Source organism: Carlito syrichta, unplaced genomic scaffold (genome assembly GCF_000164805.1).
Source record: "Carlito syrichta isolate Samal-C Ts95f unplaced genomic scaffold, Tarsius_syrichta-2.0.1 Scaffold315953, whole genome shotgun sequence".
NCBI classification, from domain to species: domain Eukaryota; kingdom Metazoa; phylum Chordata; class Mammalia; order Primates; family Tarsiidae; genus Carlito; species Carlito syrichta.
The window spans coordinates 53947-71890 of NW_007260049.1; the positions used below are offsets into that span (position 1 = coordinate 53947).

General features: G+C 44.1%; 1 protein-coding gene across 1 annotated transcript in view; it reads left to right on the forward strand.

Annotated features, from left to right (window-relative positions):
• Positions 1–17944, forward strand: part of CCDC180 (coiled-coil domain containing 180) — a gene marked incomplete at its 5' end in the record, with an annotated part of 117230 nt that overhangs the window by 40734 nt on the left and 58552 nt on the right. Inside the window, 9 exon segments of the mRNA XM_021706715.1 lie at positions 588–663; positions 3047–3128; positions 3312–3360; positions 3786–3835; positions 3837–3877; positions 7463–7626; positions 8638–8784; positions 9789–9961; positions 17661–17802. Coding sequence (XP_021562390.1) covers positions 588–663; positions 3047–3128; positions 3312–3360; positions 3786–3835; positions 3837–3877; positions 7463–7626; positions 8638–8784; positions 9789–9961; positions 17661–17802 — 924 coding nt within the window.

Genomic DNA, 17944 nt, shown 5'->3' on the forward strand with positions numbered 1-17944 from the left:
CCTACTCTGAAATAGGAAAGCAGTTGTTAAGTGTTTCTAGTTAGATGTTGGATTTTGTCAAATGCTTTTTTCTGCACCTTCTGAGAATCAGCTCCTACAGGAGCTTTTAAACCAACAAATCATCTTCTTTCCCTGTTTCTACATTCCTCTCTTACAAACACTTGGAATATCTCTGAAGGCAAATTAGACTTTAAATATCAAAAACTTGTTGAAGGTTGAATGAGTGAACAGCCAAGACATCTTGGTCCCAGTTATCCTTGCAGCCAGTTGCTATGTAACCAAAACGCTTTCCTAAAAGTGGCAATGATAAGTCAAATATTAGTGATGTTTTCTGTAATTTTTGCTTCCCTTTATTTGCTATAAATGAAAATATTAGCACCAAAGGAAAGGATTGTACAAGAAGCATACTAAAGGTGTGTGTAGTTGAAATGAAACAGAAAAATGAGCCAAAGTTTACTTACATAAGAAACGTGTCAAAGGAAGCATAATAGATTTTGCCTAGATCTTTTTGATGCAGGATTCTACATTTTGAAAATTCTGTTTCTTGTTTATTCTTGAGGCTTCTCACATCACTTTTCCTATTTCAGGAGTCTGGGTGGTAACCATTTTGCCGGCCTCGCTCACATCTGTGAGCTATCTGTTCCACATTTTGGCTTGTTACCGGTAAGAGCTCACTAGGAGTCATTCATGTATCATTCACCAGGAATCTGTATGGCTGTATTGTTTGTTTTGTTTTGTTTTGTTTTTTCCTTCAAAATTCCTGAGCAGCAGCACCTGCAGTGCCCAATATAGGCCCAGAAAGTGAATACAAGGTCCAGGAATAACGACATCTTTAGATGGGAAGAAAAAAAAAAGGCTATTGATTTGAGCTTTTACAATGAGCTAACATTATGCTTAGAATCTTTATTTGAATTTAGCCACAACTCTGAGGGGTTAGTACATCCATCTCCATTTTCACAGTTGAGAAAACTGAGACTCCACAATGTTAAGTAAATTGTCCAAACAACTAGCAGACAGTCAAGTCTTTGTGACCCTAGAGACCGTGTTATTTCTTGCACACTCAGACACCTCTCTCCAGGGCTAGTAACACTGGGCTCCCAGCAGGTGAATCTGGTTCAAGGGGACATCGATGAAGAATGAGTCAAGGAGACCAAGAGCATCAGTCTCAAGAACAGCAGTACAGGAAGAGGGGATGGCCTTAAATATGTAGTGGACATTTGCATGCAGATATCAGTTGGATTTTATGTATCTACTGCTCCAACCCCTGCCACACAAACACACTCAGTCACTCACTCACTCACGAAGCCCAGGCCAGTTTCCAGGCCCCAGGAGCATCCTACCTTTACATCCCTTCCAACTGCCTGCCCAAAGGGTGGTTCTCTTGCAGACAGCACCAACGAGAAGACTCTTCTGGCACGAAGGACCCCAGCTCTCTGCCACCCCTGCCTGGCTCCCTCTTTTCTCTTTCCTCTCCCTGGACTCTGTGGGTGGTCTGGGTCCTGCCTCATGTGGGCATACGTCTCCTCCTTCCCTCATTAGTCTGCATGTGGCTGGGAGATATTCAGTGAGACATTTGAGTACAACCAGGGGCAGCCACAATGCAGATGGGGCTGCATGGATGTGGAAGAGGGCAGTTGAGGGCACAGGGAGGAAGAGACAACTGGGGAGAAGAGGCCTGCATTCCTGCCCAGACTGTCCCTACTCCTCTCACCCCTGGTCACTGGAGTGATGATCCCTGCCCCGCTTCCTTATCACCATGGGGCAGAGGAAACTATGGGTGTAAAAAAGCACCCTACAAACTGCAAAGCACTAGCATTTGCCAGTATTTTAATTTACTTTCACCTTATTCTAACCTACATATAGGCACTTAAAAAATATTATGAAAAATAGGGCATCCCCTTCGGGTCCCCTCCCACTGTGGGAGATTTTATATCCTCTCAATAAATCCTGCTTTAAAAGATATATATTATGAAAAATATTCATTGTAAAGTAAGCCTTCCTCCTATTCAAGTCTCTCTCTCTCTCTTTTTTTTTTTTTTTTTTTCCCAAGTTAACCACTGTTAACTTTTCTGTGAGTCTTCCCAGAAATTTTCTATGCACGATGCAAAATATGTGTGTGCTATGTGTTATGTGTTGTATTGGTAACTCCATACTCAACTCCAGTGCTGCAAAACAGAAACATAATGACAGTCACATAGACAAATTTTGAAATTTCTAGTAACCTCTATTTTTAAGAAAGCAAAAAGAGACTGGTTACATCAATTTTAGTCATGTTTTATTTAATCCATTATATCCCAAATATTATCATTTCAACATGTAATAGATAACAAAATTATTGAGATACTTGCATTTCACTCTAAGTCTTTCCAATTTAGTGGTCATGAAAAATATAAAATAACATGCAAATGCTGGAAACAGAACATCAGGTAAAAAAAGCAAGGCACAATGCTGTCAACCTCATCTTCATGCACAGGGCCAAGGTCTGGCTTAGAACATCAGAAAAGGAAGCCACGACTTGCTAGGGGTGGGATTGGGAGGAGCTGCTGCTGCTTTTGTATTTTCCTTTATGCTGTTATAAGGTTAGGCTATCAACAAAATTGCTTCTCCTTGCTTCAACTGTTTTAAAATCTTATTCCATAAGTAATACATATTCATTACAGAAAAAAATAAGAAACTATAGAAGGAAAAATAAAGAAAAAAGTCATATATAATCTCATCTATTAAATGTGGTCACCATCATGACTCAATCAATATATATTATTTTTACAGAGTATATTAAACTTGAAGAGTTTTTTTGTTGGTTTGTTTTTTGTAGAGACAGGGACTCACTATATTATCCAGGTTAGTCTCAAACTCTGGGCTCAAGCAATTCTCCCACCTCAGTCTCCCAAAGCATTAGGATTACAGGCATGAGCCACCAGACCTGGCTAAACTTGAAGAGTTTTAAGGCAACACAGACAGGCCACTTACCATCAGCCCTCGTAGTTCTGAGCACTGAATTTCCCACTTCTTCTTCTGAGCACTAAACTTCCCACTTCTTCTTCAGAAAGCACATGAAGAGGCTGTGGGCAGGAGATAAACAGTTTCTCCCTTTGAAGTTCCATAATCCCACCTCATCGGCAAGCGTGGTAAGTCTGCAGAGGCCTCCATTCGGAGACTGAGCCATGGGCCAAAACCTGAGAATGATCGCCATACCTGCCTCACTGAGTTGGTGGGTGCACCGCCAATGAAAGCGGGATGCCAGGCTCACACGACAGAGGAAATGAAGGTTTCTACCTGTTCTGAGACCCCTTTTTCCTTTTAAACCTCAGGTGGCCATTGCAACGTACTCTGGCTGGCAAATAGCCTATATTCTGTGGGGTAAGTGCTGTCACGTGACCTCTTCAGTTCCACACACATTCCCTGGTCACCTGCAGAGTCCTGGCTGTGGGTAGGAAGGGGAGAGGTGAGTGGGAAACAGCCTTTGCGTCTATCCTCAAGGGACCTTCAGGATGGAGGGAGAAACACATACCTTAGGTCATCCTCACCCCTGTCCTGAACCCACAGGGTGTATATGCTAAGAGTAGTAGTTGCCCAAAGGAGGCAGTGACTATCCACACCCAGAGCAAGAAGACAGGGGAGGCCTTGCCAGGCAAAGGAAACAGATGAGCAAATGTGCCGGGGCCTCTGGCGGGAGGAGAATAGAGGATAGACTGCAGGGAGGGGCACAGGGGCAGCTCACAAAGGACCTTGGTGACCACTGGCTCCCTCGGCCTTCAGGCTACCTCATCATCCACGTGTTGCAGAGTCTGTGTGGCCTGGCGATCATGTATGGCCTGGTGTTGCCTGTCATCCACAACCAGGGCCTGGAGCTTCTGCAAGGACTGGGCATCGGGATGTAAGTGCTGGGTGAGCGTCCTGTCATTGCTGTGTCCTGGGAGCTGGAGTGTCCTCCCAACTGCTTTCTGCACTATGGTCTTGGCTGTGACCCAGGGATGGGCAATCATAGAAACTCACAGGGAAGGGAACCTTACCGTTTATGAAAGTCTGCCTCTTCCATTGTTCCATGGGACCCTAACAGTCATGTGTGTGTGTGGGATACATGTATGAGGGGGGATCCCAAAAAATCCAGAATTGTCTTTGAAAGGGTAGGCTCCTTGTAGTATAGGCTTCCCCCACTAGGAAGGTATTCTAGAAAACCGTTGTCATCAGTGTAGCAGCTAGTGTTGTTGTGAGAGGCTGCGTTCAGCTTCAGTGAATTTTTTTTGGAGATTCTTTCAGTGCATTTGCTCATTTCATCATTTCATGATGGGTGACTCACCTGCCCACACCACACTGTTCAGCAGTGTTGACCAAAAACAGCATGACCCTCATGCCTCACGCTCCCACGAATGCAATTTTTTTGTTTCCCCAATGGAAAAAGTTCTCAAAGGGAAGTGTCTTGCTGAAAGAGGTGAAACAAAAAAACGGCAGAAGCACTAAGAGGCATCAAAATGCATGAGTTCAAAAACTGTTTTGAGCAGTGGAAAAAATGTCTTGATAGGTGTATTGCATCAAACGGAGAGTACTTGGAAGGTGCCTGAAGTTTAAACATGTAAGAATAACTACACAATTTTTAATAAATAAATTCTGGGTTTTTTGGGGTCCTCCCTTATATGTTCATTTTCCACCTAGGAACACTGAGGATTAAAGAGGTAAAGTAAGAAACAAGACAGTATGTTGGAAAGAGGCAGGGAATCCTGGCTAAGCTTTTGGATCTGCTTTGTGATTTGTAACTTGGGGTAAGTTACTTCTCTGAGCCTCAGTTTCCACATCTGGAAGACAAACTGAATGCTGGCATCATTGAGCATTTACTACACAATGTTTTTTACAATAGCTGATGCAATTGGTACTTATGTTACCTTCCATTTTTCAGGGCAGGAAATAGAGGCATGGAGAGACAAAGCATTTTGTCCAAGCAGGGAGAAGACGGGATTTGGAGCTGGGCATTCTGAAACCCAAGCCTCCTTTTAGACACTACCCCACTCTACCACTCAGGGGATGTCAATGCAGCATGTGGTGCCCTCTGGGGACCTCTCTGCTCTGAACTCTTTGGTTCCCCACTTGCCTAGAGCCACCTGCAAGTCTAAACAGAGCTGTCCTGTCCATTCTCTCACAACCTTCTCAGGCACGTCGCCTCTCCTTCTTTTATTCTCAACCTGTCAAACCACTTAATCAGCTTCTGCCCCTGGTAAAGGGGACATCAATGAAATTCTGGAGTAATGGTCGGTGGTCTTGAGCCAGAAGCCCTGTCCATGTGGTCTTGGGAACATCATCTTTCCTTTTTGAGCCTCAATTTTCCCATCTGCACAGTGGGCATGGGAATGCTTTGTAACTGTAAAGCTCAGAGCTCATGCTGCCATTGTTCGACTGGGTAGGCAGTATCTCTCTGCTCTCACTGAGCATCAGAGAAGGGCCTGGAAGAGTGGAAAAAGCCAGCTCAGGATGATTTCACCCTGTGTTTCAGCCTCACCATATCCATCGTCATTGGTCTCATGATCCTGCAGATGTGGATTGCTGCCAGCTTCTTTCTACAGCCAAAGCTGGACACAGCTGACAAGCAGAAGCCCTTGGCTCTCAACAACAGGTAAAGAGAAGGAAGGAACGAGGGAATCATAGGGCTTTGGCTTCAACTGTCTCCGTCCTTCCCCTTCACCCTTGCCTGGTTCCTGGGATGGTTTATACTGAGTGCATCAAAATGGGCTCTGGAGCCACACAGCCTGGACCCAGACCCTGGCTTCCCCTCTTAAGCTGTGCAGCCTTGTGCGAGCTTACAAAACATCTATGAGCCTCAGCTTCTCCATTCACAAATAACTGCATACTTCAAAGAGGTTTTGTGAGGATGAAATGTGTTAAAATGTGAACTTTGAACAGTAGTGCCCTGCACAGGGTCATCTTGTCCAATTCATTCATTCAAAGCCATCCACTTATGGATGGAACAACATGGGCTTGAGAGTAAAGAGATAATCCCAACACAACCGACCTGTGAGAAGTTCAGCCCACTGGATGAGGCATGCACAAGGACGGGGGACTCCAGAGGGTACAAAAGGATTATGAGAGAAACCTGAATGATGGAGGAGACACAAGGGTGGTGGAGGAGAGGCAGCGGTGGTAGGGGAGAGGCAGGGGTGGACGCTTGAGCTGAGGTCAAGTAGGACAGTAGGATTTCTACAGTCAGACCAGGAAAGTGCATGGAGCAGTCAACACAGCAGGGATAAAGGCAGGAAGCTACAGAAGGGCAGGACATGTCAGGAGATAAGTGGGAATCTTAAATTGTTGCTATTGCCATATAACACCTCCCTAAGCAGGGAGGGCAGGAAGGGGACACAAAGTGACAAGACAAGAACGCTCCCTGTCAGAGGAGGTCCTGGAACTCAGGAGGCAAAGTTTGGGCTTTATCCCAGAGGCAACAGGAAAGCACATGATCAGGTGGTCATTTGAGAAGTTTCCTCTGGAAGACTTGGGAATACCAGTGACTGGGGACAAGTCCTTGTTGCTACGGGTGGGGGAAGCCCCACACTCTGCTATAACCACTAAATTAGCTGCAGCACCATGAGATTTCACCTCGCATAGGAAGCTTCTGGACAGACATGGTGGCTCACACCTGTAATCCCAGCACTTTGGAAGGCTGAAACCAAAGGATCACTTGAGCCAGGGTGTTCAAGACCCACCTGGGCAACATAGCAAGACCTCATCTCTATAAAAAAAAAAAAAAAAAAAAAAAAAAGCTGCTGGGCTTGGTGGCTCAGTCTGCAATCCCAGCACTTTGGCAGGCCAAGGGGAGTAGATTGCCCGAGTCCATGGGTTCGAGACCAGTCAGGGCAATTTGGCGAGTCCTCGTCTCTACAATAAACTAAAAAATTAGCCAGGTGTGTTATCACACACCTGTAGTTCTGGCTACCTGGAAGGCTGAGGTGGAAGGATCACCAGAGCCCAGCAGGTCGACGCTGGGGTAGCCGTGAGCATGCCACTGCACTCCAGCCTGGGTGATGGAGTGAGACTCTAACTCAAAATAAAAATAAAAATAAACTAGCCAGGCGTAGTGGTGCATGCCTGTAGTCCCAGCTACTCAGGAGGTTGAGGTGGAAGAATGAACTGAGCCCAGGTGCTCAAGTCTGTATTGAGCCATGATTGTGCCACTGCATTCCAGTGACAGAGTAAGACCCCAACTCAAAAAAAAAGCCTCAAGTACCAAGAACTGCATGAAACAATTGCGCCCCTGTCCCCCAACATCCATCCTGCACTGTGCTCAGCGCCTGCCACATTGTATCTGAGCCAGTGCTGTTAGGTGGGGACAATCAGCTCCCCTTTATGGCACAAGGTCAGAAAGCAATGAGCCGGGAGTTATAGGATTTGGCCCTGGGTCTGGGGGACTTCAGAGCCCACCTGCCTAACCACCTTGCCCTACTGAAGAATGCTGCCTTGGGCCGGCTTCTGTCTGCAGGAAAGCTTTCCACAACTTCAACTACTTCCTGTTCTTCTACAATGTGCTTCTGGGCCTGGGCGCTTGTCTCTTCAGGCTGCTGATCAGCTGCATCCTGGGCACGTGGCTGATTGCACGCATCGACAGGACCATCATGCAGAGTGGCTACGAGGAAGCAGACATGGGTAAGTGAACAGCCCCCACCTGACCACATCTGGTCTTGCCCCTCTGTGGCAGCTGCCTGGGGAAGACAAGTATCAGAGGCACTTATGCTTAGAACTTATCTTCCCTTGGAGGCTATAGAGCTGAGTAGTAAAGACACGTGCAGTCCTTTAGTCAGAAAGGAGTTCAAGGCTATTAATTCCAGCCCATCTGGCAGAGGAATAAAGGAGGGGGCTAGTGAGAGGTAGCTAAATTCTATCTGAACAGTTGGATGTTAATTTATGAATGCACGGTTCTGAAAATGTTGAGAAAAAATATATTTCAGAATCATTAGTGTTGTTAGTTGGAAACTGACTTATTAAGTTGTTCTGTTCAGTTGAAATGCTACACATTCAAAGCTATTTCTGAGGAAGTGAAAGTAAATTTTGTTCTATTTCTAGCCCAGGATCATTCATTTACTTATCTATTCAGTAAATGTACTGATGCTTTCACAGTATTAACTACAGCTGCTTCTAGCCCCTTTGAGCTTTGAGTTCCCCAGAAAATAGACAGACTAGAATATCATCTTCAAGAGTTCTTTCAGATTTTTTGGGGGGAGTCAGGGTCTCACTCTGTTGCCCAGGCTGGAGCGCAGTGGCACGACCGCAGCTTACTGCTGCCTCCACCTACTGGACTCAGGTGATCCTTCCGCCTCAGTCTCCCAAGTAGCTGGGAATACAAGTGCATGCAACAACACTCAGATAATTTTTAATTTTTTTTTTTTTGTAGAGATGAGGTCTTGCTATGTTGTCCAGGCTGGTCTTAAACTCCTAGGCTCAAACAATCCTCCTGCCTCGGCCTCCCAAAGTTCTGGGATTACAGTCATGAGCCACCGTGCCCAGTCTTCCAGATCTTTATACCTCATTTTCTAGATTCTCAGCAAAGACTCAGGCATCACTGGGAAGCAAACTGGCTCTGCAGTTACATCATAAAAAAGTACAAAGCTGAGCCATTTTAGGAGGTACTGCCTGGCCTGACCTGTCTTTGCATTTCAGGGTTCAAGGCATGGATTGGGATGCTCTATGTAGACCACTATCACACCAACCCTGTGCTTGTCAGCTTTTGTCACATCCTGATCACAGGCCACAGGGAGAGGAAGCTGCAGCTGGCCACCAAATACCGGCACCTAAATCAATCATCAGGTAATGGTTGATCCTATGCTGACCTCAGACAGCAGAAAATAAATACCCTTAGGCTCCCTGGGATCCCTGAGGTGCCCCAGACTATCCATTTCCTGCTCTCCTTCTGTATATTTTATGCCTGGGAGCTCAGGAGATTTGGCTCCCAGTCAGCCTGGTATCCTTGTCCTGCTGACTAACCTCCTTCCTTGTTCCTGGAAATGAATCCTAGCTCTGCTAGTGGAGTCCTTCAGATCCCATTTGTCTGAGACTCTATTCCCAGGCAATGTGCCAGATGCTTAGCCAAGATGAAGCTAAGCTTAGATTACTCTGCCCTGTTGCTTACCACAAGCTCTCTGAGGCTCTCCTGCCTCTCCAGGGATCAGGATGTATTCATTACTGTTTCCAGCATCATGGATACCCGGTCTGTGGGACAGTTCACATCCCTCCAATCTCCCTCATGTCCCCAGGATGCACAGTCCAGCTCCTGCCACACTTTATTCATTCCAGGCAGCTCTTCCAACAACCTTTGAGAATAGCAGAGGCAAACTCTCCCTACCCCCCACCTACCCCCGGCCCCTCCAGTCTATCTGCTCTGATTCTATCCTAGGTCCCCGCATCTCAGCTAGGTCCAGAACAAGGTGGCTCCTGCTGCAGACCCTCATCAACAACCCCAGACTCATCATGCTCAGAAAACCCAAATCAAGACACTACTCCCGGGAGTTTACCCAAATTCTGATGATGTGCTCAGAGAGCTGACAATGGCCCCTAACATCTGCTCCAAGGCCAGGCCAGGGCATCTACCCTTGAGAGAAGGCTCAGTGTAACCAGCAGTTGTCCCTGCACCAAGATGGGATGACACAGGCACTGTCCATGCAGATAGCCACTCAAGGGATGGCCACAAGTGCTGAAGGATGAAGTCTCAGGACTATTTCACTCCCTTGGCAAAAAAGATCAAAAACTAAAGAAAAGTCTGTTGAACAAACTTTGCCTATTAATGAATGACCTCCACTGTCCATTGTGGGTAGGCAACCTTGGTTTTAAGAAGTTTACCCACAAGGCAGAACTTTGTGTCACTGGAGAAAGTGATAAAATGTCCACATCAGGAGAGTTTAACCACCAGATCCTATTTTTCTCTGGAACAGAGTATGACCTTCAATCTGTCAGTATCCTCATTGTTTCCTTCTTTCTAGGCTTCATGGTGGGTGGGAGAGAAAGAAATCCATGATCCCAGCCCCTAATCTGGTAGAACCAGCAGGCACACAACAATCTCCCTTCTCTGTGGCTCCTGGAATAAGGAATGGATCAGAGCTGATTTGGGACTTAGTCACAGAGAAGATGCACAGATTCTCTCTGACAAGGGTAGAATCACTTGGGAAAACTACCTGTCTGAGGATGCAGACAGGGTGGGCAGGCATGCTAGGCAGGGGACAACAGGAACAAAGTTGTGTGAGCAGGCAAGCATGTCTCCTCAAGAATGTTTGAAGAGAGTGAGCCATGAAACATGTATGGGTGCAAGGCTCTGGGTGCTGGTTAGTACCATTCCAAGAAGGCCTAAATTCCAGGCTGGGAGGCTTGGATGTTTGTCTTTGTACAGAGCCTAGTACTTACCCAAATTTTGCATACAGAAGCATAAAAACCTGACCCAGGACCTGTACAAAATCAGTCCACTCAAAGTTCCTTATGAAGCCTATGCAATTATTATGAGGATTCCACCAACAGGGCAGAGGGGAAACCCAATCCCCCGCATGAGTCTCAAAGCAATTGTGATTCAGCTGTCATTATTAAGTACCTACTATAAACCCAGTCCTGTTGAGAAGGGTGTTTGCCAGGGTCGTCTTTTTTAGTTTAATCTCCACAACTAAACTTTTGCCATTCTGCTTTTAGAAACTGAGAAAACTAGGACTCAGAGTGTTGGGATCTCCATGCAACCATGCAACTACTTTGTAGCTGTGTGACATCAGCCAAATTACTTTGCCTTTCTCCAGTCACTTTTCTTACCTATAAAAATAGTATAATACCCCATAACACCCAAAGTTGTTTTGAGGAAAAAATTAATTAATGTGTATAAACACTCTTAAGCTAATGCCCCACATATCCTAAACCCTCAATAAATATGTTATTGTTATTTGTCATATAACATTCTGTGATGATCTGATTAATATCTCCTCACCCCCTCACTAAGATATCAGCTCCATGAAGAAAGAGGCCTTCTCAAGTTTTGCTCATCATCAACAACCACACACCTATAACATAATAGGATCTTAGGAAGAGTAAAATAACAAGGCAAAGATGGATAAATATTTTGGCTATGAATTCACTTACCAAAATCAATCCTGGCACCATGGTTTGAATGAATAGTGAATACTTATGGGAAGCCTAAAGTGACTAGGGGAGGCTAATACGTAAATAATCCTCTGTAATCCAACCCACTACATGCAATAACATGGGCTTATACAAAACTCTATGGGGTCTTTAAAAAGAATCTACGAGTTTTGCCTATGTAAAGTTACCGAAGACTTCCCAGAATAAGTGCCATGAGAGCTGGAATCTGCGGCATGGGACATAGGGCATTTCTCATCTGTGTTGGGGAAAAGGTAAGGCATGCCTTCCAGCTTTAAATTCTATATTCTGAGAGTTTAGAGATCATGCTAGATGAAGACACTCAACATGAAGAAACTTTATTTCAAGGCCATAGGACTTATTGCTTTCCAGAGATCCAGACAAGGTAGATATAGAATGTATTAAGAGAAACAATATTTCAGAGAACCCACTGAAAATCTTAGGTAGTAGAGCTCCAGAAATACCTGTTATTTAGCATTCCACTCCCATGCTACCTTCATACAGGCTCAGACAAGACATTAAGGGTGTCTAAAGACACTGATTAGCCCTTCCAAGTCACCAGCATGAATACAACCTGAGGGACTTGTAGGACACTATCAAAGGAACCAATATACACATTGTAGGAGTCCCTGTAGTGGAGAAGAAAAAAAAAATCAGACGGGAAATATTTGAAGAAATAATGACTGAAAACTTTCCAAGTTAGATGAAATACATGTATCTTTATATCCAAGTAGCTTCATGAGCCCTTAGCAGCATAAATTCAATGATATCCACACTGAAACACATTACAGTCAAGTTGTTGAAAATCAAAAATGAAGAGAAAATCTGGGAGACTGCAAAAAGGAAGAGACTCATCATGAATGAGTGATCCTTAATAAGATTAATAGTGGATACCTTATCAGAAACCATGGAGGGCAGAAGACAGTGTGATGATGTATTTAAACTACTCAAAGAAAAAAATACCTTTCAATCAAAAATGTTATATTTTAAATCTTATCCTTCAAGAGTAAAAGAAATTGAGACAGTTCTAGGTAAACAAAAGTCAAGGGAGTTTTTCACTACTAGACTTGCCATACAAGAAATGTTAAAGTGAGTTCTTCATGCAGAAGTAAAAGTATACAGTACCTCAAAGTCATGTGAAGAAAAAAGATTGCTGATAAAGGTAACTTCATAAATAAATATAAGACCCAGTATTATTGTTCACTTGGCTTAGAATGTCTTTATCTCCTCTATGGTTAAAAAAGGCAAAAGCAAAAAGCAACCGTTATATGTATATGTTAATGGGCACACAATGTATAAAGATGTAATCTGTGACAATAACTATATAAAGGGTAGGGATGGAGATATATGGGAGCAGAGTGTGAGTATACAGATGAAACCAAGTCGGTATTAGTCACACTAGGTGGTCATAAATTTAAGATGTTAATTTTAATTCCCAAGGTAACAACTAAGAAAATAACTTTAAACCAGGCTCGGTGGCTCAGCCTGTAATCCCACGCTTTGGGAGGCTGAGGTGAGTGGATTGCCTGAGCCCACGGGTTCAAGACCCTCCTGGGCAACTTGGCCAGACCTCATCTCTACAATAAAAAAAAATTAGCCGGATGTGGTAGCGCGTGCCTGTAGTTCCAGCTACTTGGAAGGCTGAGGTGGAAGGATCGCTGGAGCCCAGCAGGTCGAGGCTGTGGTGGCCGGAGCGGCCACTGCACTCCAGTCTGGGCGACAGAGTGAGACTCCAACTCAAAAAAAAAAAGAAAAAGAAAATAACTTTAAAAATACAGAAAAGGGACATGAAGATAATCAAAATAGTACACTACAAAAAATCAACTAAATACAAAAAATAGCTGAAATGAATGAATTGAAGAACAGATAACTTAAAAGACACACAGAAAACAAATAGATAAATAGCATAAGTGTGGTCTTCATTCTCAGTAATTACTTTTTTTTTTGAGTTGGAGTCTCACTCTGTCACCAATGCTGGAGTGCAGTGGGGTAATCCTGGCTCACCGCAGCCTTGACCTCCTGAGCTCTGGTAATCCTCCCACTTTAGCCTCTGGGGGTGGAAAGACCTCTTCCACTGACCAAGAAGACATCAGAATTTAGGGGCTCAATGTCTCCAGCTTCATCAGGGTCTTCTCATATATCCCCATCCCAACTTTCAGGATCCCATTCTTTGTCAAAGGCCCTCACTTTAACAGTAGACACCCCTTGAGGCTGGAAACTCACTTGTTTTATCATTCATCCAGTTGCTGTGATAAGAACCAGTGTCTGATTTTCAGCAATTTCAGTCCTGCAGCTACAGGAGATAAGGCTTGCCCTCAGGGCACACTTAGATGCTCTTAGGTCATTTATGTGGCTTTTGAACTTGAAATTTGAATACCTGACCTCATCCATTTCTTTCACCACTTTATCTAGCAGTGAAAACCCCCAACCAACATCATTGTACTTCTTCATTTTCCAAAAATGCTAGACAGTATTATATATAAACTTACTTAGCTCCTTTCATCTTTTAAGTGATTGTTAGGAGTACTCATAATATTTATACTACTATAAATAGTTCATGACATGAACTATCAGTGCTCGCTCTATTATTGGAAATAGAGTCATTAGCATCTTTAAATCTAAACAGAATAGACAGTCAGTTCCAGAAACTCCAAAACCAATTTAGAAAACTAATCCTTAAAATTCGTTTTCTCTAGAACTATTCTTGGCACCAAAATCTGTATTAGGGTACTCCAGAGAAACAGAACCAATGGGATAGATGATTGATAGAAAGGATAGATAGAGAGAGAGATAGACAGACAGACAGACAGACAGATGAGATTTAACATGGGAATTGGCCGATGTGATCATGGAAGCTCAAGTAAAAGAACCAAGAAAGTTGGTGATTCAATCTGAGTCTGAAGGCCTGAGACCAAGGGAGCAACTAGTATAAGTACCAGAGTCCAGAGGCCCCAAAACTGGGAACTGTGATGTCCAAAGGCAGAAGATGAATGTTCCAGTTTGAAGAGAGAATTCACCCTTCTTTCACCTTTTTGGTTCTATTTGGTCCCACAATGGATTGGATGCTGCCCCTTACATTGTTGAAATCAGATTTTCTTTACTCAGTCTACTGATTCAAATGCTACTCTCTTCTGAAAACAGCCTCACAGACACACTCAGAGATAGTGTTTTACCAACTCAGTCAAGCTGATGTATTAAAGTAATCATCACACATAGACTTGTGCAGGGCTGGATGCCCCTGGTCTTTTTGGTCACAGAATGTCAATTCAGTAGACCTTTCTGAACCTCCACCCCCTAGTGACTTCTCAACCCTACCTATTTTACTTTACTCTATAGCACTTGTTTTTTTCTTTCACATGTACTTGCTTTCATGCTTTTGTCCATCTCTCCTCCAGACAATGAGCTCCTGAAGGAAGCAGCCACTCAGTAGTTTTCAGCACTGCAAACTGAGTCTATCAGGACACCTGGTATAGGGTGGGCACTCAGTACATAGTTGCTGAATGAATAAATGAAAGAATCTTGGAGCCCCCTTTTTTTCACTTCTGACCAACTGAGACTGTGGAGATGATCGCTAATCATAGGAGATTTAACTAGAGCCTGAGGTGGGAGATGGCCAGAATTACCTTTGTGTAACTCTACCTTGGCTCCAGTTGCTCCAGCAAAGCACAGTGGGCACCTTGGATACAGGAGGCTGCCCGCTTTTTGGTGGTCAGACCTAGCACTGCAGGCCCAAGCAGAGTACCATAAAGTAAAACAGGAACCTTTATTTTGGGTCACCTCAGGTAACAGTTCTTTAGAGTCCCAGGAGGGTGCAAAGTGCATTCACAGATAGCAAGAGCACTGGAAGGAACTTTGAAGCTTCCCTTGCCCTCTGCCTCCTAGAGTATTTCTCCTTCTAGAGTGTGCAGTTCACTCACGAGGCATCCCCAACATTTCCAGGCAGTGTTTTCTTCCCACCTCTAAATGAGGACCCCAAGGAATCAGAGTTAAAGGAAAAGTTATTCTGACACTTGTTAAAGAGGGTAAGTAAAAGTTGATTCAAGGGACAATTGCAATGGAGCTTTACAGTAAGGAGAAAGAGGCTGGCTCAACTCCAAACACAAAAAGGACAAGGGAGCAGGATGGGTGTCAGTGGATGTGAGCCCCTTGGTGATATGAATTGAAAGTATTTATTCCCAGTTTATAATTAATTTCTTTCATATTCTGGTGCTTTGTTCTAGTTTTTCTGGGGTTTTTGTTTGTTCGTGTTTAGCTTTTTGCTATGTATTACTAAGATGTTGCTTCTCAAATTGACTACCAGATTCATAAATCAGTATAAAGTATATCACCAGCTATCTTGTGGAAACTGACTAGCTGATTTTAAATTTTACATAGAAAAGCAAAGGGCTGAGAATAATCAAGATAATCTTAAAGAAGAATGAAGTTGAAGGACTTGAACTCCAGATATTAAGGTGAAGAATGAGAGAGAAAAGGTCAAGATGATGCTGAGAGACAAGAATAAGATCAGAGGCCTGCTATCGCTCCTTCCATTCCCTGTCTCTGCCTCCTTGCCCATTTCTAAACACAAGAAATAGCCTATACTGGTGATCTATAGCTGGTTAGTCTTTCCAGCTATAACACTGTCAAATTGGGAGGGCAGTGGAAATGCCATCCAAAAAGCAAACACAGTTTCCATGTTTGATCCAAATTCAAACACAAAGGCCCAGAAACTTGGGAGTTAAGGGAGGTAAATTCTCAGTGGTGGGAATATGGGTCATTTTTCTTTTCACCATTGAATTTTTAAATTACCATTTATTTTTAAATTATCCACAATAAGTGTGGAGTTTAGTCAGAACAAAACACCATGTATGATACATCTATGACTATGTATTTGTAGTCAAATTGTTTTTTTAGAAAAGAAAGAAATCCAAGAGTTACAGATGTGCCAGGAATTAAAACCCAGAAAAGCACCTGGGCAGCAAAAGTAGATTTTTTTTTTTTTTTGAGTTGGAGTCTCACTCGGTCGCCCACACTGGAGTGCAGTGCGGCGATCCTTCCGCCTCAGCCTTCTAAGTAGCTGGAATTACAGGCATGCACTACCACGCCCGGCTGATTTTTTGATTTATTGTAGAGATGAGGTCTCACTGCCCAGGCGGGTCTTGAACCCGCGGGCTCAGGCAATCCATTCACCTCAGCCTCCCAAAGGCGTGGGATTACAGGCTGAGCCACCGAGCCCGGCTAAAAAAAAGTAGACTTTCTAATGTGCAAGGCTCAAGTCATTGGGGCCTTCTTGAATGGGAAAGAGGTATCAGAGACTGCAGATAATTCCTGGGCATTTCCTAGTTTTACTGTGTTTTTTTCTCTTTCCTCAGTAACCTACACTTTTTCTTTTTCCAGCTAAAATCAATCCAATCTTTGTCACAGTACTTAACCTTGTAATTAAAACCCAGGACCAAAGGATGAGAATCAAATGGTTTTCTACTCACTGTGTCTTCATTTCTGATGCTAGTTTAGACAGAGCAATCAATTCTTCTAGAAAGTTGAATAGCGAGCATTTATTAGCAATCTTAACAGAGATTCCTGCCAAGAGGAGGGATTCTCTAAGAAAGAACTGGGTAACATATATATGAGGAGGGACCCAAAAGAACCCCAGAATTTATTTATAAAAAATTGTGTATTTATTCTTACATGTTTAAACTTCAGTCACCTTCAAAGTACTCTCTGTTTGATGCAATATACTTATCTAGACGCTTTGTCCACTGCTCAAAACGGTTTCTGAATTCGTCAATTTTGATGCCTTTTAGTGCTTCTGCTGTTTTTTGTTTTGTCTTTTCCACGTTGGCAAAATGTTTCCCTTTGAGAACTTTCTTCATCCAGAGAAACAAACAAACAAAAAGTCATTCGGGGCGAGATTCAGTGAATAGGGAGGGTGGGGCAAGGCAGTCACGCCATTTTTGGTCAAAAACTGCTGAACACTCAGTGCAGTGTGGGCAAGTGCACTCATAAATCACCCATCATGAAATGGGCAAACATGAAAGAATCTCAAAAAAAACCAAAAAATCACTGAAGCCAAGCACAACCTCTCACAACACTAGCTGGTACACTGATGCTAATGGGTTCATAGATCACTTACCTAGCAGGGAAGCCTGTGTTATGAGGGGCCCGCCCTCCAAAAAGATAATTCCACTATTTTTTGTGGCGGGGGCGCGCGCGGGGTGGGGGTGGGGTTGTTCTGCTTATATATGGGAGACCCTGGGCCACGTTTGGTGCCAATCACAAGCATTTTCATCTCTGGCCCGGTAAGCCTTGAGCCCTTCATTCTGAGTGAGCCCTTCAGCCTTTATACACTGAGAAAGAGATGGTCTCTTTCAGAGAGTTTTTTGGCTTCTTTACTTATAGGTAAGCACTACCCTGTGCTACCCCCAACAGAGGTTGGTTTTAAACAAGGCAAAGAAGATAGGATGGATTTTCTTGACCATGTAGCTGGGTGCTACATCTCATTATCTCCCACTACCTTTTAGAACATTTACTATACGACTCTGGTTATTCCTGACGCCCTAAGGTGTTTCCTTGTTCAGAGGAGAAATGGCATTGAAGAGAATTGGGCAAGAGTTTCTCTGCTCCACCTGGGGCGCTCCCGTAGTTATGGGCAACCTCACCGCTCAGGGAAAGTTAGCTTCCCCGTTGCCCTGGAGACCACCGGTGTCCCACTGCAGTTCGGTGGGACCCACACAGGCTGACTTGAGAGGTACTTACTGCAGGTAAGGTCTCCCTTCAATCCACGGGGCTCAGGGGGACTTCCAGAGACCGCCAGAGCGCTGCTGATGGGGATGGGGGCGCGGGAGGCGGGGGGGGGGGGGTC